General features: G+C 44.7%; 1 protein-coding gene across 2 annotated transcripts in view; it reads right to left on the reverse strand.

The window, feature by feature from the left end:
- Positions 1–430: 430 nt before the first annotated feature.
- LOC306818793 (zeta-sarcoglycan-like) overlaps positions 431–22,446 on the reverse strand; it is a 313,446-nt gene continuing 291,430 nt past the window's right edge. For both annotated transcript variants that reach the window (XM_079336511.1, XM_079336512.1), the window contains 2 exons: positions 19,367–19,490; positions 431–1,733 (listed from right to left, as the gene is read on the reverse strand). In XM_079336511.1, coding sequence (XP_079192637.1) covers positions 1,527–1,733; positions 19,367–19,490 — 331 coding nt within the window. In that variant the 3' untranslated portion in view covers positions 431–1,526. The remainder of the gene's footprint in view (positions 1,734–19,366; positions 19,491–22,446) is intronic.

Genomic DNA, 22,446 nt, shown 5'->3' on the forward strand with positions numbered 1-22,446 from the left:
GTAAATAGACCCCCAGGGTCTAGACTCCATCAGGGGGGTATCAACACCACGTCCAGGGTCTGGGGTCTAGACTCCAGGGTCTAGACTCCATCAGGGGGGTATAAACACCACTTCAAGGGTCTAAACTCCATCAGGGGGGTATTAACACCACCTCCAGGGTCTAGGGCCTAGACTCCATCAGGGGGGTATCTGCTGTCGGCCTCACTACACCTCTCAGTGCATGAAGAGTCAGCATTGCATGTTACTGCCAAAGACTTTGCATATTTATCGTTTCCTAAATTGTTAAATTAACGATTAAACTCTTAACTAAGTCTCTCCTGATTGAAATGGTTTTACTTGTCTGATGAAAAAAGACAAGTTGTTCTGTTCTTAGTCATACAAATGGAAGAAGAGAGTAGAAAAATTATAAAGAAATATGAGATAAAGAAAAGAGAAGATAGAGATAAGTGAAATGAGAACGATAGCAAGAGATAACCAGGAAGCAGTTAGGATTTGAGCTGAAAGAAATTAAAACCACAGAAACGTAAAAGTAAAAAATGACAAATCTAAAAAATACAAAGGAAAAGCTAGTAATGCAAGGTTAAACCATTATTTGCACGTGTCATCCAATGAAAACAAGGGTTTGGGAGCATTTTCACTATCAGGTGCAGATTAATGTGGAAGGGTCACATTTCCATGTTTGGGTTGAAAGACGAGAGAGGGAGGTGGGGGAAGGCCTTTCTGGTATAGATTGGTCCGTTAGCTAGCCTTAGCTTCCCACTAGACTAAACCATTATCTGATTTACTTGTAAGCTACCCATAGGGCTAAACCAAGGTCCACACAAGCTCAGTTTGCCGACTTCTCCATGTCCTCGTCTCTGCTGGCGTGTTTGCAGTCCATTATCGTATCTGTTTATTCCCAACAAAAGCAGACACATTACATGACACACGTTGGTTATACAGTTAACAAACAACTCACTATTGTTGTAAATGAGTTTGTTGTTCCCAGATAACCCCCAATTATTTTCCCACATGGCTTTCGAAGACCATCATGGCAGCAATTCAAAAATGTTAAAGACAGTCAGTAAGAACCCCAGAATGACACCGTCCATTCACGTCCATGAGGGGTCATAGCATTAAACAACCAGCAAACCTGGTTAGCCTTTCTGCTGAGTCATCCATCTCTTCAACTAGCGTTAGCTCCTGACCAATCCATATTAATTTGGTCTGTGAGCTGGCAATAGGTTCTCGTTGAGCTCTAGTCCATTACAAGTCAGTTCTTTGGCCAGCTTTAGCTTCACACCTAGCCACAGTCCATGTTCATTTGGCCTGTTAGCAAGCATTCACTTTCAGCCAACCTCTAATCCAATAAAATTTGATTGGACAACGGACATGAACTTCTCCCCATGCTGCAATCCGTAATGATTGATTCTGTTAGCTTGCATAAGCTTTCCAACAGGCCGTAATCCACGTCGTTCATTCTGTTGGCTAGCATTAGCTTCAAACTCTAATGGTCCATACGTCCCAGGTGTGTCACGCTCCCGCTCTCAGCTCCAAAGACAAAAGTTACTGGTTGTTTGGCAGGTCGAGCCCTTCTCAGCCGGGGACAGGTAAAGCTTGCCGTTGGCGCAGGAACACAGCTCGTACACAGTCTGTTTGGTGTATGTGGTACCCGCTGGTGCCCCCTCCAGGGGATCAACAGCACTGCCCAGGGGAATGTTGCCCAGTCTGATGGTGTTGGCATCTAGAAAGATCTGTGGACATACAAAGAGAGCTGAGTCAGAAACCTTTAGAGAACTGTATGCCCAGAATTATGAAAGACAAAAACAAAGATATTAAACTGATAAAATATGTATCAAACATGTCCAAAAGCCGATGTTATAGCTGTAGGGAACTGAGCTCACACAGATTTTATTTGTTCCTAAAATAACACAGAAGAGTAGCAAGTGATGTTTGGTAAAAGGGAACAGAAACTGGGGTTTTAGATACAGAGAGAAAGAGAGAGCACACTGCCTGGGGGATGATACTCTGTGGTCGACTGGGGTTGTCATCAAGATAGATCTACAGAGACAAGAGACCGAATTTCCATTTGGAGGGGGGTCTCCTTTTGATGTGGAGGATGAGTGGGAGTGAACGAGGCGGAGGGCAAGACAGGTGGTGAAAACCAGGGGAATAAGTGGAAGGCTTGTGAGGGGGAGCTAGAGTTACAGGGAATAAAAGAGAGCCGAACAGAAGGATAAAAGACACACAGAGGACTAAGTATTTAAACATTAGATATAGAAACTTCTATCTGACAGTGAAGTTATCCACTTGGCCGTCTTTGCAGTGGTTGAACTTGAATGCATGTGTGCACTGTTCACTGAGTGGATTTCCAAATATTGGAGGAAACTTGCAAAGAGATTTTCTTTATCGATTTCTGATGATAATACACCTTTAAGCCCTTGGAGGAGTTTCAATGAGCTCGGGCTGAACCGCTGACAACGTGTTGGTGGTGGCCAATGAATTGAACAGATCAGGTGCCCAGTCGAGTTTAAATAACAGCGTGGACTTATAAAACAAACTTCAAATGCACAAACAGTGGGAAAGGATCCTTAAGGGGAAACAATACCAAAAAGTTTTGGGTTCAACTTCTCTCCTCCAGAATCTCGTTTCCACAGCAGGTCCAGAGCTGTATCAGTTTGAACTGTGGCCACAGGCAGGATGGGATGGAGGACGTTTCTGATTGGTAGGCACTGCCCTTCGTTTTGGCTTTAACATTTTGCACTTTACAATCTCAATATTTGACAACAAGTCACTCGGATTTCAGTTAAAAATTAATCCACACTATTCTCTCAGTCTACCGAGTTTTTATTGGGTTTGTAGACTAGAACCCAACGAGAAAGTCAGTCGAAGATGAGATGTGTCAACAACGATTACAACATATTTAAATGAACAAATGGAGAGAGAACGTCTGGATGTAGAAGAGCGCTATATGAGGACCACACCAGGCCCAGGTGTAACTCATCTCCTGATCACAAACCCCGCCTTGATCAGAAAGTCCAATAGAAAGAAGAAGCAGCCAAAACAGGAACACTTACAGGTGTGGAGTGGTCGTCATGTTTAACATCAAGAAATGGGAGTTTTCCATCCTCTGACAATGCAAGAGCAAAGTATCGTTTGCTTCATTTGCTTTATAAAGAGAAGTTATCCGGACTTGGTGAACTTTGGCAGGACATCTGATCCTGACATATTTAATAGAAAAAGTGTAAATGTTAGACAGTGATGGAGACACTTGGTGTTTCCACATCGGCACAAGACTCCAGAACATCCTCAGCGGAACTTAAATGTGTGACAACAATGGCCGACTATTGTCACACAAAACACACACGGAGGTTTTCGTGCGAGGTCCCCATTTGAATTTCAGCATAAAGTGGAAGTGACCTGATGTGAGAACTCAGCATGAAATATTCAGAAAAATGAACTGCAACCTCTTGTTGCCATCTCCGAGCTTCATACTGCCCCTTAGATCATTTCAGCATGAAGTCTTTCCATGATTTTAACCCCAAATAGCTCTCGTCCCTCCAGGTCCTCACTCTCCCCATAGTCCTTCAGTCTACATCTTCCCATCGTCAAATAAAAAAGATAACTGTGTTTGAAATGAAAAGGCCTTTTGTTCACTGCTTTGTTTTTCTCTTTTATTTTCTTTTTGATCCTCGATGTTGAATGAAGCGCTGCTCTCTGGCCCTCTCTCTGGTGCTCACAAACCCCTGAGGGTGGACGCTCATCTCGCCAAACATCTGCATCCCTGTTATTCAAGTTCTTCACTTTAAAAAACGAGGAGATGAAAAGTGGAAAAAAAAAGCCTGCAGAAGCAAACTTGAGTGCAAAAAAAAGGAGAAGAAGAAAGAGTGAAAGACGGTACTGAGATGAAGTCAGATAAAAGGAAGGGAGACAGATGATGGAGAAGAAGTGGCTGGAAGAGGATAAAGGGTGGGCGATAAGATGAAGGAAAGAAGAGGATGAAGGATTCACGTACCCCAACAGCAAGGAACCAATTAGTATAACTAATGATTTCACGTTGGCTGACGGGGCACATCTCCATCTGTATAAACAACATCCACACTCTCTTTCTGCATGATGGAGCAGAGTAAAGGTAGGCTCATGTTTCCATTAAATATCTGCAGGGCTAAAAGCTGCACGTCTATTAGCCATTAACCTGAAGATAGATAGACTAAAGCTCGAGCAGAATAGCCAGCGGAGGTAAATATAGAAATGGTGCCATTCCCAGTAGAGCCTTGAAGTCTCCTGAATCACCTCCCTTAAATCCCCAACAGCTTTATGGGTTTTAATATATCAGCGACCGGTTATTGAAATAGCTGTGTAACTCCAGACTGATCCAAATGTTTTCACAAAGCAACAAAAGTTGACTAACGTGCTGCACAATCAATCATTACGACTCATTATTAAACAGAATAAAACACATCAGCACTGTTATTATTAAACGCCAACGTCGTGTTGAAGATGTGGCGTATCGTTGCTCCAGAAGTCAGACCATCGTCCCATAGGGTAAGACACTCTCGTTGTCACCTCCATGTTCGTGTTGCTGGTGGCTACATGGCTAGTCAGACGTATACATCAAAGCCAATACTTTCCACAGCTTATACGATCACTATTAGTATCGGCTAATTTTGTTACAGATACGTGCAGATATCAATAGATTCATATATATGAGTTTCACTACATTACACTAGCAACACTCCTCCACCAGCAGAGGGCGCTTCATGGATTCTTCAGACATCATCACTCTCCAGAGCGTCGAGCAGCGATGCACATAACGGTGCATGAGAGAACATCTTGTCTTCATTATAAATCCTATACACAATATCTGTGTTCATTTATATCTACCTATGTCTAAAGATTTCATAGATCTGATATATCAGTACCGGAATCTCACCAATATCGATCGGTGTTGGACCCAAAAATCCCACATTGGTTGGGCCCTAGCGTACCCTGTTTTCTTTCAGAGTTTTCCACGGAGCAAAAATTGGGATGAGGGTTCATCCTGGTTTTTTCAAACAGGAAATTGCAAACGATGTTTACATGAAGATAAAAACAGGCTTTTTTAAAACCTGATGAAAACCTGGACACTCAAGTCAATGACACCCTGACGTTTCAGACCACACTGAAGCACTTATTTAAATGTTAAAAGTCGAGATCATTTCTTTGCATTCATTTCAATTCTCACATTAACACGTCTGTTATTCTGTATATTTGGAATTAAAAAGGGTTTAACTGTGATTAAAGACATCTATCGTTTGACATTTTCCAACCCTCAGTGCCGCAGAGAGATCAATCAAAGTTTTCAATCTGTGCATCATCTCCTTAAAAAGTCCTCTTTCCACGCAAGATGTGTGTCTCATAAGGTCGTTGGTTATTTAAGAAGAATAAAAACACAAAGAAGAGGCAGCTTAGCGAGCGTCTTTGAAGCCTTCGGGTGCAGCTTTCTCATTAGCCTGCAGTGTCTGCTGCTTTAATAAGACACAGTCACGCTTAAAGAGGGAGTGAAAACGAAACATGTGCATGTCTCTACTCGTGTGCTGGACAAAATCGACTACCACACTACATCTCTAAATGTCAAGGTATGCCTTTAACAGGTCCCTGGTGCACACCTGTCATCTTCCCTTTGGCTGCCCGTTAAAGCTGCCAGGCCTCAGTTAGAGCCTCACGCAGGGAAGGACTCAGTCACGCTTGACAACATAACCCAAATCTAATTCCAACAGCCTGCTCGCCAGAGCAAAAAAAACCCCTAAAATTTAGTTGAGCGTGATGACAGGATGGGAGCATGAAGAGAGTTTGGTTGCGTGTTTATGTGAAGAACTGCCAATAACATTACTGGTTTCCCTTCCAAAGCACTGGAAACATCTTGGCAACACATTAAACGAAAAAAGAACAGAGAAGGAGGGGAAGATGGAGGTAGAGGAGGCAGGATGAAGAGGGAGGCGTTGAAGGAGGATGCAGGAAGCAGGCAATAAGGGGAGAAGAGGAAAGGCTTTGGATGGACAGAAAGATTGGCGGATGAAAGGAGGGAAGGAGAGGAAGAGGAAGGGGACTCATTTGTTGTAGCTTAAGGTCGGATTAGCGCTGACATTCATCCCAAATGAAAGTGTCTGTATGTATTAGGTCAGCCTGTTGTAAGCTGTGTGAGGGTCTACATGTGAAAGTGTGTGTATACGTGGAGAGGTGTGTCTATGAATATAATGGTTCTGTGAGTGGGATTCACAGTGAGTGGAGTGTGTCATGTATGCAGAGACATGCCTGCATGTTTTTATGTTTCTATGATTTTATACTGAGACACTTAAAGGTGAAACATCTACTGAATGAAATGATAAAGTGTCCTCACGACAGGATGTGATCAGACATGATCAGGCTGTGTTGAAGCTTCTCTGACAACAATGCAGCAGCCAGTATGTCCTCCTTCTAACTTTACATTCTGCTCCTGAATGGTCTGGATCTGATTGGACCAGAGAAGGTAGGCGGGGCTTTGAAGACCCCCCCCCCCCCTCACATGTTCATTTTGGATGCCCTTTGTTTTGCAGAGCTGGCTAAACGCTGAAGCTTCGGCGTCCAAAACATAGCAACCCATGTGAGCATCGACTCTAGAGAGAAGGAAGCGGCCGAGGTTTGTTTTGTCCTCTGACCTACATGACACATGTGGAGGTATAGGAAGAGGGCTGGAAACAGTAAATACATCCAGGACGATAGACCCAGTCTGTGAGTGGTTGCCATGGTTGCCTCTTTTTCTTTTTGCAAACCAACTTTGTGCATATTGCCACCTGCTGTATCGGACTGTGTACTCGGGTACAGAACGACATTACTCATGTGAACGCAGACCAGCGGGGGGAGAGGGGAGCAATCAAGGTCAGATACAAAACAACCATGACACGTGAAAACGCACGAACCATCGCAGCACCTGAATGTGCAAAATATGACCTTAACTCCAGGCCTCAAGCCCGCGTCAATGGAAGAGACACAAAAAACGACACACAAGCCCAAAAAATAAAAAAATCTTTAAAAATAAAAACACGAATCAAAGGAGAGACTTGACTCTGTGACCTCACAAATGATTACAGATCTCAGGTTTGAGGTGGCGTTCATAATATTTTGTCCTCTGTCTGCATACAGACAGTCTGTAATGAGGGAAACTGTTAGTCCGTCTGATTCGTCGAGCGCTCTCTCTGTATGTGTCCCTTATGCATTCTGCACGGGTGGCTGGCGGTGTACTTAACGAGTTGAGAGTGTGAGCCCGTCTCCCTCCGACACCGGCTTCAAGAGCACGTGGCTCTGGCATGGAAAAGATGGGAAACATGGGGGAAGCGGCAATTATGGTGGGTCAAAACATTTTTCATGGATGATTTCCTTCGGCACAGCTGAGGAAGAGGCGGGAAAAGGGTGCAGGGCAATGAGAGGACGAGCTTTTCCTGGAATGAAAAAATGATGGAGCGAGGTGGGGAGAGAACGACAGCAGGGGAGATAAAAGTGTCTTTGGGGGAAAATCAAGAGGGAGAACAAGTGTTCAGAGGAGGATCGTGGAGGACAGGAGAAGGAGAGAATCAAATGCAAAGGGGAAAACGTAACATTTGTTTGATGCTGGAGTTTCATATATGAACAGAATTTGATGCTTTCTCACTTTTATAACCTTTTGAGGCGGGGCAACCACCGTGCATGAGTGATGACGTGTATATGCTGTGTGATCAGCGAGCATGAACTAAATCAGCTTCATTATGATGAACTTTTCCCTCAGCTCTTTCAATGATAGCAGGACCATGTCCAAGAAGCAACTTCTTTGTTTATCATGTCCGGGCTCCTGAGAAGAAGCCAACAGCAAAACTCTAGAACAAACATACAGGAGAACAGGAAACATGATGCATCTTTTATTGACATGCATAGAGACCGTAGCATCCTGCTGCATACACTCTATGTGCTGGTCAGAGGACAAAAACACACACACACACACACACACACACACACACACACACACACACTCGCTCCAGGTGAATTCTCCTGATTGTATCCTGCTGCGTTCTCACATCAGCTCACTCGAGTTTCTGCAGAAAAAAATTCTGTGGCAGGAGAAACCCTGAGTGAAGTCAGAATGAGATATGTGGCTGTTTGTGTTGCAGCTTGAGCAGCCCGAGTTTTCTGCAAGTGCTCCAAGATGTATCCCCCTCCCCAGCGCGCACACACACACACACACACACACACACACACACACGTCACAACCCTGCACACACAGACAAAGACGTCGACTTGAGCTCAATGCCTCCCAATCTTTTTGCTTTCTCCTCTTCACTACCTCTAAATGTACACATCATGGAACATCTACACACACACACACACACACACACACACACACACACACACACACTGCAATAAAACAAATAGGTGGGAGGTTGTGAAGCTATCTGAGTATATTACACACACCATTAGGCGTGTTGACAGGGCAGCGAGCAGAATGGGAGCTGACAATGGACTAAGTGACGGAGGCTGGAGAGACAGCAAGAGTGTAGTAACCCAGATGACGTGGGGACATAAAGACCATAGCTGTCTGCTCTACTGTAAACACACACACACACACACACACACACACACACACACACACACAGACCAATGCATTCACTCAGACTCTCCGAACACACAGCGTCAGCAGAGCGACATGTGTGGTGTCAAACAGAAACACAACACCCGACTCCTCAACACATCCAGAGACTCAGAGTCACATCGCAGCGTCACACACACACACACACACACACACACACACACACACACACACACACACACACACTGTTAATGATAGCCTCGGGTAGTTTGAAGATTAGGTTAAACAAATTTTCCACTGTTAATCACACCTTTTTGAAAAACATCCCCTCCTCCCTCTTATTATCTGTTTATCTACAGACAAACTGTTGTGGATGATCTCTGCAGTGGTTAGCGCTGTTTCCTCACAGTGAGGAGGTTGCTGGTTTGAATCCCTGCATGTGTGGGTTAGCCGCTGACTCTGAATAATCCGTGTGTATGTGAGTGCGGATGCTTGTCTGTCTCTCTTACTGACTGAACCCCGACTCTCACCCAATGACAGCTGCAGCTTCATATGTACTTCCTGTTACTGCACGATGGTTGTTACATCTTTAGTCCGATCACGTTCACCTCCCTTTTGTTTTGTATTTAACTTTGTAATTTTGTATTTAAGTTTCGTCGTCACAGTTTTGACATTTTATTTCTTGGTATATTTTTAGTGTACTTTCACTGTCGGCACAGTGTGTGTCTGTGAGTGTGTACATTGTTACACACTGGTGTTGTTTACAGTCTAAAGCCTAGTTCACACGGCAGGATAATTGCGCCGATTTTAGCCCCGATTCTCCCCTTCCGATAATCTTAAGGACGCCCCGATCATCATAAAATAATCTTATAAAATCATCCTGCCGTGTGTGGTGTGTTCAGACCGCTCTCGTCTGGTCGGAAGAACGTCGGGACCGCTCCGATCTCAAATCGGGGATATTCAACATGTTGGATTGTTTAGGCCCGATCTCTCACCATGTGTGGTGTCCCCCGAGGGGAAAACGAGCATGAGCCTGTTGAATGTGACGCGTAGCCAATCAGAAAGCGAGGTGACGTAGTAGCGAAAATACCGGGAGCAAAACAACTACTCACCTCCATATCAACATGTAGCAAGTACAGCTCATGCTCCCGTAGTCTCCGCTCCTTTGACCGACGCCTCTTTTTAAAACGTTTTTAACACGTTTTTTGTTTTTCAGTTAAAAACACAGTAAAACGATCCCTATTACATCCTCTTCGTCCGTTTGTTGACTCTGGAAACACGTTTAATCTCGAGAGGTTTTGCGAGATTTCCCGTCTGATCGGGGGACGTTCGCGAGTGAAATCGGTTCGTGTGTGGTGTGTTGATGTCGCCGTGTGGCCTCACACCACACACTGTACGACCAAAACTGTAAAACCTCAGATTATTTATCGCCATGTGTGTGGTCTCTACAGTTTGGGAAATCTGCCGACAATTTTAAAATCCTGCCGTGTGAACCGGCCTTTAGCTACTGGAGTTATATGGAGGCATTTTGTCACGTTGAGCTCGACGTTAGTCTGTGTGTGTATCAATCCCGTGTTTTGGGAGGTGACTCAGTTCTGCTCTTGTTGTGTTTGTGTATGTTATTCTAATTTGGTAGATTTTTACATATTTGCAAGGCTCCCCCCCCCCCCCCCCCCCCCCCCCCCCCCGCTGGCCTTCTAATTCACTCTCCAGTCTGCGATACCCGCAGGTGAAGCAACAAGCAGTGGAATAACAAAGAAATATATCCCAGGCCAGAAACACCTCCAGGCTACAGCGTCTTAATCAACCCCAGCTTTGAGCCAACAAACAATAAACTCCACAGTAATTTAACTTTGTTCAAAGTTTCTGTCGTTTCACCTCTCAGCAGAGTGAGCGCAACTCTGCTGTGTCATGAACACACAAATATACAGGTCTGGAAAGACTTTAATATTAACATGATGCATTTCCCAACGAGGCAAGTCAACAAAGAAATGATGTGTTTGTAAAAGCTGTAGTTTGTTTGTGAGAATGTGTCATTATAGTTAACTCTGTAGATTTGAACAGTTTTTACCTGCTCGTTTAAAGAACGTACTCCGTCCAACTTAATTATTTCTGCAAGCAGCTAAAGAACTTTAAAATTTGCTTTCCACTATGGGAATTATGAACAGACGAAGCCTGAGTGACGTCCCCCGTGTGTCCCTAGAGGGGGCGCTGGAGTCCCCCGTGTGTGCCTGCAGGGGGCGCTGGAGTCCCCCGTGTGTCCCTGCAGGGGGCGCTGGAGTCCCCGGTGTGTCCCTGCAGGGGGCGCTGGAGTCCCATGGATCAAGCTAACGTCAAGCTAACGTTAGGCTGAGAGCTGAGGCGGGTTTTAAGCCTCCTGACAAACCGTTACACGGCGCCCACCTTCTACATCCTCACCTCATGCTGCAGGTTGATATAAAGAGGCAGGTAAAGTTAATTTCCAACCCTGATAAACGCGTAGCATCATCTTATCTTATCTCAATAAAGAATTCAATAAGTACTTGAACTGTTTGCTCTTCTTAGAAAATGCACATGCTAAATGGCTCCAACACAAAGTCATCGATTGTTGAAAACCTCGAGCTCCACTCGAGGGTCTTTCCTGAGTGTGTTGGAGTCTGATCCTCTGTGCTGTCTGCTTCTCTACATACAACAAACAAACAGCCAGATATAACCACGCAAAGACTTATAAACACACTAATTGGTGCTCCAGTAGATTCACTGCACTGGAGCGTTCCCACTTGACTGCTAGCGTAGCATCTCTGACACCACAAGTTTGTTAAAAAAAGAGGTTATGAGATGAAAAAGGATCCTTTTTTTATTTTCTCTTAAAGACTCTCTGTGCCATCGGAGACGGGACTCAGGTCAGCGAGCTCACAGGATGATTTAAATGACGGTGTGTTACACATTTAGCAGATGTTAGTTTTGTGTTTCTGCTTGTGAGGGGGTCGATTCTCCGGAGAGTTGTTAGTTAGAATGAAAAGCAGGCGTGGCGAAACAACTTCCCCGGTAACAGAGAGAGAGAGAGAGAGAGAGAGAGAGAGAGAGAGAGAAAGGGAGAGAGGATGAGCGCGAGCGATGCACAAAAGTTGCTGAAAACAGCTGCAGGTGCAAAAAGCGCACATGATGAGCCGAGTGCACGGGGATGGATTGATTGATGAAAAGTGAAGGTAAAAATGATCAACAAAGAGACGAGGACAGGAGAGTGAACAAACTGGAGGCGTGGAGAGAATTGATGGAGAAAGAGAGAAAGAGTCAATGAATGTGTGTGTGAGAGAGAGAGAGAGAGAGAGAGAGAGAGAGAGACTACAGGAGTCGGAGGGGGGGAAGTGAGGAGGACTGCGGGAATCCTGAGAGGATCTGTCAGCTCTCGTTGGCTTTGATTTTAATGGAAGCCAGCGCTCTCCTACCTCTAACCCATTTGGCCCTAATTCCAGCGCTGCTTTCCAAACTTTTTAAACTTTAATGGCCCCTTCTTAAGTGCCAGCTGCTGACAACATTGATTTGGCTTTAAGCCTGGCCGTCCTGCACGCCTTTATTTTCTCCTGCAAAATCGACAGAAACATCTATTTTCTGCCATCCTCCTCCACCTCCTACTCATCCCAGCCTCCCCCTGTCCTCCCTTCATCTGCTCGCCGCTGTTCATTTGACGGAGTCAGCGGTCGCTGGAAAGCTTGTATGAGAATCGATGAAAAGGAATGCTATTTGGATAAGCTGCCCTTCTTAGGGATGTATGAAGGTATTTTTGGCAGCTTGGGCGGGCAGACGGAGAGGTGATACTTACGCTGCAGACTGCGGGTGAGAGGCTCTATGGTGACGTTTTGTTGCTGCCCAGCTTTCGATACCCAGGGAGGCCGCAGATTGAGTCATCAACAAGCTTTTATTTCTGTTGCCTTGTTGCAAAGACAACATCGAGAGCAATCAGTGGGGATGTAAACTGAAGTCGCGGTACGATGTGTGACACGATCCCGGGCTCATGATACGACTTTTCAAATACTTTAGAAGATATTTTTGGGGGCAGTTTTGCCATAATTGGAGAGGACATCAGGGTTTTTAAAGTACATAAAATTCACATTCAAATTAACTATTTTTAAAACTCAAAATGATAAAAAGGTCGGACAGACATGACGTTCTGTGAGAATGAAACATAAGAGACTTCTTCAGATAAAAATCAGGGAAAGCTTTGCAGATGATGAAGCTTTGTTTAAAGATCAGTGACTGATCTCCTCGAGCACGTCGTTGCAGAGTGTCGGAGCTTTCACTCCAAACGCTCTGTCCTTTTCACTTTAATAAAAACATACTTTATTAATCCTGACGGGGGGAAACTCAACATCACACTCTGTTGTAGAAAACGCTGCACACACACACACACACACAGGCTCAAACAGGATCCTGTGGACACGCACATATGGAGGGATGTCAGAGTGAGGGAGCTGCACAGTGAGTGCTACTGAAAGGTGGGAGGGGGGGGGTCTTGCTCAAGGGCACATTGGCAGTGCTCAGGAGGTGACCTGGCATCACCCTCCAGTTTCCTACAGACTGAGCGACTGAGTTTAACATTTGAAACAGACAAAGGAGGTCTGCTCGAGGGCCTCATGGACCCTCTCCTTGTTAATCAGGTTACAGCGTATGGAAAACCTCTTGGTGGGGTGTGTGTGTGTGTGTGTGTGTGGGGGGGGGGGCATGCAAAAGCTACCTGGAGCCATCAAATAAATTAATATGACATGTACAACTGTAAAGGAAAATGTCAGCAATGATTTGATATCTTTTTTTATAAATGTCAGAAGATAACTGTGGATTTGTGTGTTCTCTTGGCCTGCAATCAAACGTGTCTCTGCTGCAGGACGCCACTTGTCCTCTTATAAAATGGAGCTTTTAAAATAGCTCGCATTATGAGGGGAGGAAAGGCGGACACTGCGTCATCAGGCAACACGCCGGTGTGATCTCTCAATAACAGCCAGCTGGGGGCGACAGGCGTTCAGATCCTCAAACAGCTGCTCTTCTATTTCAACAACTCCTGAAGGTTCCTTTAGATATCATCATTGTGTTCATTGGAAACCTATTGGATGAGACAGGTGGATTGAGTGGCGGTTCAGCCAATCGTGAGCGTTCGACTGGCCCTCAACGCCAGAGAAGAGTTTCCAGTTGAAGCTTCAGAAAAGACTCCCGTCTCTCATCATCGGCTGAGTCGGAGGTCCGAACTAACAAACATCTGCATCATCTTTCTGGAAGATGCTCCGTCATTAAACGGGCCTTGTCAGAGTCTGGGTCACACCTACTGACACACTGATGGTTGGAGGCTCCTGTGGAACAAATTGGACCAACCACAAAGAGTTTCCCACATCTTACTTTTTTTTTTTTTTTCTTCTTCTTCTCTTTTAAGACTCAGACGCCGACCCTTTTCTTGTTTCTTAAAAGCGGTTGTTGTCTTCATAGTCTTATTTTTTTCAATATTCATGTTTTAAAGATAAAAAACAAACTTTTATTTCAACTGACTTATAAAAGCTAAAGGTAGTAGGTTAAACCACACAACATTTACAATACCCACCACCTAAATAACACTCAAACAAAAAAAAAAAAAAGGAAAAAGGAAAGGAACATGTCCCATGTCTTACCAACCCCAGTCATGTCAAGGTCCTTGCTCCTTGGAGAAGGGCAACAAGGGCATTGTGCTAGCGTTGGTAGAATTAGCATAGTCTAGCTGGTTGCATAAATGGAGCCTGGGTCTGCTGTAGGATATAGGTTATCTAAAACATCTACATATGATAATTAGTGTGAGTTGTATTTGAGTCTTTTGCCCTTGGCTCTTTGCCTCCTAAGATAATATATCCCTCTTATGTGTAATGTCTTCATTTAAAGTTAAACCAAAAGCTTCACAGCCAAAGTTCATCACATCAAGCTCACGCTTACAAATCTGTAGGGAAACAGAAATTATGTGCAGAATAAAAGCCATTATGAGCACATTTATGGCTGCTGATGGGATTTCTTACGACACATGTGAAGCTTTACCGTCTGTATAATGACTCCAGCAAACGGGTGTCATAATAAAGGATGACAAGCTTCGTTCTCTCGAGCCTTTCATGGCATCAAGATTCGCCAAAGGCTCACATCACGATCCTTGTTTCAGTCTGCTTCAGCCTATTGTTCACCACCAATAGGGAGACGTCGGTATACGAGGAGTGAGGAGGAGAATGAATGAAGCCGGTATGGATGAAGACAAAAGAAAATGTGAAGAGAGAGAAAGAAAAGAGATGACAGAAAAGAGGTAAAATTATCATCCTCCCAGCGCTCCCTGTTCTCTGGGAAGTGACAGCCTCAGTGATGTATAACCCTGGCAGTGGAAAGTTAATTAGATAGGCTGGGTTACTTAGAGCTGAAGGACTGAGAGGGAGGAGGAGGAGGAGGAGGAGGAGGAGGAGGAGGAAAGTAACAGAACGTCGTAACGAAAAGAAAGATTCAAGGATGGAGATAAACACGAGGAGTGAGATCAGTCGGGGAAGACGGGAGATAATTCTGCGTTAAGATGAAGCTGTGATTGATTGAAAATGAAACTCTGAGTGCAGTCAACAACATGCATGATCACGGACGCACCTTGACGTGACATATGCACCACGGAGCAGGTGATTGGACGCTGCCCTTCATCAGGGACATCGCATGATTTAAGGCAAAAAGACACCAGATGAAAACATATGAAATCAGACCTGAACTCTCATCCAGCTTTTTGATCCCCAAAATGTTTCACTTGAAGGCAGAGCTCTTAAAGCAGGGACCGATCCACTGTTTAACATTCTGCTTGAAAGTGTCTTTAGGTCCTGACAGAAATTAATAACTCATGTTCTCTGAAAAAGGAGGAAATCCATCATCTGTATCGGTTTGTAAGTCTGTAAAAAGTTCGACCAATGTCTGCCACGAGGTCCCAACCTGATGAACCAATCACAGGCCTCCCTGTCTCCCTGCTCGCACTTTATCACCTGCACGGCTCACCAGATAACAGAGTTAGTTTCTACACAGTGAAGAGGCGAGCTGAGGTTCTGGAGCAACAGCGCTCGTGCGTGTAGGTGAGGGGGCGTGGCTTCAGAGGGAGCACTGAGGGAATGCTACTTTTAAAATAATGCTAGTTTTCGATGATGACCACCGCTGCATTGAGGCGCCATCAGCACAAGCAATTATTAAACTTCTGTCAACTTGTAAAAAACCAAAGACATCAATACCTGTTTGGATACCGGCTAATTTTTTGTTTTTGTTTGAGAGCCACCCAAAAAATTGCAGGTAAATTCCTGCACACAAATTTGAGAAATACATCGGCAACGTTTGGTACCAACCATGAAAAACGTTGAGACCTTGCGGGGTCACTCACTGCAAGACCATAACTAGAAACCTTTTGAGATTTCCCATCATGCACCTGGTGGAAATGTACAACCACAGCTACAACTTTTGAGCATTAAACCAAACGACTGGTAGAGTTATGGGAAAAGGCCTCTTTGACATGTTCTCCCCTTTGTACCAGGATCGAGTGGTGAAGCGATAAAGGTGGACAGATATTACTGCTCCCTTTGAAATCCAGAGAATATGATTGATTGACTTCATATTGCTGGTTGGAACCGGGGACGTCCCCAGTTAGCACGTTATAGCTGGTAAGCTATGGCGTACTCAGTCGGGATTTCAAGCGCTGCAATCATTCCCCTTTTTTTTTTCTTCTTCACTGGCACAAAGCAGAGGACATAAACGAGGTATTCTTCCTCTCTCCACAACTCCTCCATTTTCACACTCTGATCGCGCGGCGTGGAGGGCAAGTTGCTTGACCTCCCTGCCAGAATGACTAGTTTTCAGCGTTCTGGTGCATGCTGGCAAGACCGCTCCTATTGGCTGCTAAGAAAAGTCCCATCATTAAACAACAACATTAGCATAAGAACAGAATAATAAACGTTTGATTTCATCGTAACGCCGAGACGAGAATAAGACTGCCTTAAAGGAGCAGTATGTAACTCTGACCCCTAGTGTTTAAAATGGGACCTGCAGTGTTGTTGTCAGCACTTTAATCGAGCATGTTTCCTTCATGTCTGATCACAGAGGAAGACCACTATATCTTACTGATTGGTCCTTTAAAACAGCTGGAGTTCGACCTCGACCTCAGGAGCGGTAGACTGAGCTCTGCGAGTTTGCGGCAGCTCGTGGTCAAGCTGACAAAGACGCATTGACACTTTTGACGTTAGCAGCACACGTGAAGGAAACAAATGAATAGTTATTAATCGTTACGGTGATCTCTGATTTTTCACCTGAACTTACTCTCTTAAAGAAACAGTTTCATTCCCTTTGTAATTCCCCTCTGGCGGTCTTGACTGATGTTTGGAGAGAAGTGATATACTGATGTAGAAGTGAGATATGACGACACCCTCAGACCTTTTTTGATGTCTTTGACTCCTCTCATCGGCTTGTTTGGCTTTGAAAACCTTGATGCTGCTGAAATCATCCAGTTCAAAGTTGTGGAGTTTGTTCTTGTGTTCAGACCGGTGAAAACAACTGATCTCGTCACTGTTTCAGTTGTCTCACTTTCAATCAAGTGAGGTTTTAGCTCGAAGTGAGGGCGATGTTATGTTAGCTGCAGATCTGAGGGAGGACAAAGGATTACTAACTGGAAAAACACTGCAGCATGGTTAAATATTTATTCACATGTACCTGACTCATTCTTGCTGTTTGTGCAGCTTCTGTAATGTGCATGTTTCAGCAGCATGCTTTCAAAATATTGAGTCATAAATAAAGTTTCTTTAGATCCATTAAAGCATTTCAAACTGCTCTTTACTTTTTTAAAAACATGAATCATTCAGAAACATCAAGCATTACTCGACTGCAGAATGTTATTTCACTTATTTTTATTTAAAGGCCTGTTGAGCAGTGAACTAACTGTGATTATATTCACCTGTAATAAAACACCACAGCTTACAGCTTGCCGTCCTCAATATACTGAAACTGTCTAAAAATGTCTTTTTTTTTTCAAGGCTGATAATTTATGTTCAGCCTTGAGTTTCATTTCGTTTCTGAATGTTTCTAAATGTGTTGTTAAGATGATGCCTGTAAAAAAACCCTAAGTCAGATTCATGGTTTGCAGCCTTGTAGACCAGATGCTCTTGCATATTGTTTCTAATTAGCGTGGAGCAGTTGCCCATATAAGGGCATAAGCCTGCAGGGCCATGTGCACACAGCACACACACACAGAGAAGTCGCACTGGACTGAAGAGAGACGAGAGATGATGTCCTCGAACCTGCTCCCCTTGTGAAGTCCAGATCGCAGCAGCCGTGGGCTCGAATCCCACCTCGGCCCCTTGCTGCATGTCACCTCCCTCTCTCTCCTCCTGACCTTTTCTGTGCCTCTCTTCAGCTCACCTATCCCATAAAGGCAAACAAGGAAGTATATCTAAAGTGGAAACATGTGATGCTGCTCATAATTGAAGAAAGAACCTTTATTTCTCGCTGGCTTCTCAGCACACTTCACCCTCTCAGTCCAGTTTGTTCACCTGGTGCGAGTGCTTCGTTCTCTACACCTTCTTGGTCCTTGCACGGTTGCACGAGCACAAACAAAGAGTGATATGGATCTGATTAAAATGATGCAAACGGTCTATAACTGTCGTCTTATCTCTGTGTTGTTCTCTGATTTTTCCTTTTAGTCCTGGAGCACTGTGAGTGCAGACCTGCGGGGGGACGAACGGGACAAACGGGACAAACGGGACAGCCTAAGTTTACTCGAAGAGTGTTTTTAGAGTTTCCTCTTGGCAAAGAAAAAAGTCTTTAAAAACTGTTGAAGTGGGTTTTATAACAAATCTTCTTTTGAGTCGTTCATGGTGAGTGAGGCCCAAACTTTTCAGATTCTTTAGCCGTCATTCATCTTTTCTCCGTCTCACGTTGTTGTTGTTGTTGTTGTTGTTGTTGTTGTTGTTGTTGTTGTTGTTGTTGTTACCAACATGTCGGGAAGTTACTGACATCAGCGCTAAACTGAACCCAGACGCTCGAGTCATGTTCACATTGAGAGAAGAGAAGCATCAGAGTCTAACTGTTGTTTCACACACTTCTGCTCTCGGTATACTGTATGTGTATGTGTGTGTGTGTGTGTGTGTGTGTGTGTGTGTGTGTGTGTGTGTACGATAGAAGACAGTGTGTGTGTAGGTGTTTGTATGAGTGTGACAATGACGATGACAGCGAGTGCCACGAATGAGAGGGGGCCATTCTTCTGTTAATTACTGAGTTAATGACACACTATGCTCCAGTGGACATGCAACATGGCAGGCTAATACACACACACACACACACACCTAACCCCACACACACACACACTCACACACCTAACCACACACACACACAAAGATAACGTCTGAGGCTGCCTCTCCGTGCTCACACATTGTGGCAGGCTGCTATGCAAGGAGTTTGACAGTGAGATAGCAGGCTAACAATGACACACACACACACACACACACACACACACACATCTAAAAACACAGAGCAGCAGCAGCAGCGGCTGACAGGGAACCTCATCAAACCAGCTTTAATGAAGTCACTACTCCCAAATAGAAGTGAGGAAGAAAGGAGGGATGAGACGAGGAGGAGGGGAGGAAAGGAGGACAAGGTCGCCTGGATTGATGACGCTCATTAGCCTAATAAGGTACTTTAATGAAGCGGGCCCAACACCATGGAGCACCACAGAGTCTACACACACACACACATCCAACTCAGTGGTTTCCCAACTTTCTGTTGTCCATCGTATTCATAAATAAATAAATAGTGGTGTCACAAAGCTGCACTCACCTCTCCTTCTGACGACTGTAAAAGAAGGTCTTTCCTGCACGACGCTGTGAAGTCTCCCACTCCAGCATTGACCTCCACGCCTCGGGGGGCCTCCAGGGTCAGGGTCCGAGTCGGCGACTCCAGCCTGAGAGAGAACCATCAGACATCATTTAGCCACACACACACACTTAAAGCTGTGTGTAGTATCACACGCCTGCTGGGTCACACGGTCTGCACGAGCAGGAAGTAAACCAGTGGTCATTGCTTCGAATGCACACTTGAGGCCACAGCCCCTCGATCCTCTGCACAAGAGCCAGATGTCTCGCACGCCCACTGACCAAAAGGTCCCGCCTCCTCGTGTCAGAGCAGAGTTTATAGTTTTTCACTGTGACACTGAATCGTGGATCAGCAGTCAGGTTAACTTGGAAGTTTCAGCAGATAATAGCAGCCTGAAGTAGGTGTTTGTAACGCAGTCCATATGCTGCAATGGATTCTCGACGCCGTCCCATAACGTGTGCTTCAACTGATGACGGCTCACTCGCCTTAAATGCGAGCGATGGAAAGAAGCAGGCTGACTGTCTTGTGCTGACTCGGAGTCAAAGGAGCGGTTGTCAATATTAAAACTCCTAAAAAGCGTTTTTGAAAATGTCCGACACGTTAGGACAAAGCGCTCTCCTCGCAGCGTGACCGGTCAGCAGCGAGGTCCAGGACTCCAAGTTGAAGACGATTAAACAACTCGGTGTTGTTAGATAAAGCTCAGCGCTTGGCTCGAGGGCACGCTGGCAAGTCAAATTAAATAAAGAGCGTTTTCGGCAAAGTACACAGAATCACAATTTATGAAGTGGGAGTAGAGCAAATTAAGCTGCACTCTCACTACAAAGATCAAATGTGGGGGGGGGCTCTTCTATGGGGGCAGTTATCCAGACTAACTTTGCTCAAGGGCACTTCAGATGGTTGATTTCCAAATCCCCCCTGAGAGGTTAAAGGGCTGAAGCCTTGAAGCTAAAGGGTAGATTAACTGAGCTCATGGCGTTGGTCCGGTCTGCAGCCAAACAAAAAACAAAAAAAGCAAACATTAGTGCCGCTGCTGAAGGCGCTCTGACTGAGAGTTATTGTACCAAGCTGCTCTCTTAATGTCCCTCCCCAGGATACAGGAAATGTATATTCTGCTCGTCGACCCTTCTGTGAGAAATAATTCTACATTTCAGGGTCGCAATCTGAAGAAGCAGACACGAGCAGAGGGAGGAAAAAAGCTCCCTCAGCTGCGGTTTCCCATGTTCGGTTCTCAGAGATACTTCAACACTGCTGCTGTTGTTTTCAGGGTGTTTACACCTCAGACCTTATTAGAGGTTTTTATTTTATTACAAAAAAAATACATAAAGACGCAGTTGGGATGAATACAAATCGTTATAGAAAGGAAGAAACAACTCAAACTAATTAAAGGGTTAATCCCTTTCATTTCAAACGCAGGTTCTTGTGGGACTTGGTATTTTTAAGACTTTTCTGTCATTAAGTCGAGCATATTTATTTATTTATTTTTCAACTTTTAATTAACCAGGAAAAATAATCAATAAAAAAATCTCTGGGAGCTCAGGTAAACATGAAGCAGCCATCGATGATGACTATTAAAGGACGAATGTGCATCTTTTTTTTCTCTTTCTTAAAAGTATGAAACCAAAACATTCACCTCCTCCATGCTGAATCCTCCGCCCTCCTCAAGCGACACACCCTTCCCCTTCATGACATCACAAAGGGCAGTAGCCCCTCCCCCAGGTGGGTGACACTCCCACAGCTAGGTGTTTGTTCTGCCCTCTGAGTCTGCCTTCTCACCGTAAACAAGAGGACATGGAGCCAGAAAGCAGCGAGTACACCCGAGCCCTTCCAGAGAGGGGGCGTGGTCAGACACAGCTCATTTACATATTTAAAGCTACAGACACAGAAACAGCCTGTTCTGAGCAGGGCTGAAATAGAAGGGTTTATAGACATGATCAAATACAGGATCAGAGTGGATTTACAACAACACACTTCACACACATGTTTTAGATGCATATCCAACTTAATGATAATGTGCTGCAGGATTCCACAGAAAAAAAAACCCCTCACTGATTGGATCAAATTGTGAAGTCACGCTTAAAGAAACCGTAGGCTATAAAGACCTGACTCTGTCCTCGGTCGACATGTCTGCGTTTGTTGTTTATCGGAGCAAACTTTGGTCTTTGTTTCGGGGGGGGAGTAAAGGTGTCGGAGGCCGAGACGATTCTCGAGGTGGATTCAAGGTGAAGGAAGTTGTGCTGCTGTGCTGAGCATCCAAGTGATGAAATAAGTGTTGGAATCCAACGCTTCACGTCGGGCCTGACTTATTGATCTGTACGCTGCACCAAAGGTTAAGAGGAAGAACAAAGACAGACGGACGGACGGACGGACGGACGGACGGGGGAGAGGTTTAAAGAGTCGGAGGGGATGGAAACAGACAGAAGCATCCTATTAGTCGTTATCCTACAATTTTGCATGTGCAACAGAGGGAGAGAGAGAGAGAGAGAGAGAGGGGGAGAGAGAGAGTTTGCTGGTCTGGTAAACAGCAGTGACGTGAGGATGTTCTGCTGGTTTGACAGCTGAGGCAATTACAGTGAGGCTGCTGCAGGCTTAAAGCAGCTGTGATGGGCAGGCACACACACACACACACACACACACACACACACACAGACGATCACTCCATGTCTCTCACCTCTCGTTCTCCATCCCGAAACAGAAATCCCTGTTTGCCTTTGCCCTGTGATTTAAACTCACCTGTCTTTGTCCTTCACAAACACAACACTTATTGACTCTGCAATGGTTTCCCCTCACGTCAACTTGTCCACAGCAAGACAGAAGCTGGATTCCTACTTTTTTCAAGGAGGAAAAAAACTCAGCTACTCAGTCTGTTAATCAACTGTTTGTTTTCCTGAGAGTCCGAGTCTGTGTTTAGTTTTCTTTTAGTTATTTAAAAATGTTTTTAAAATATATTTTTGTACAGCAATTTGACCTGAAAATGTATTATTATTACTAACCTTTGATTTCTTTTACTCAGTGTAAAGAGGCATTGTGAAGGTAAGGAGAAATCC

Source organism: Symphodus melops (assembly GCF_947650265.1).
Source record: "Symphodus melops genome assembly, chromosome: 2".
Lineage (NCBI taxonomy): Eukaryota > Metazoa > Chordata > Actinopteri > Labriformes > Labridae > Symphodus > Symphodus melops.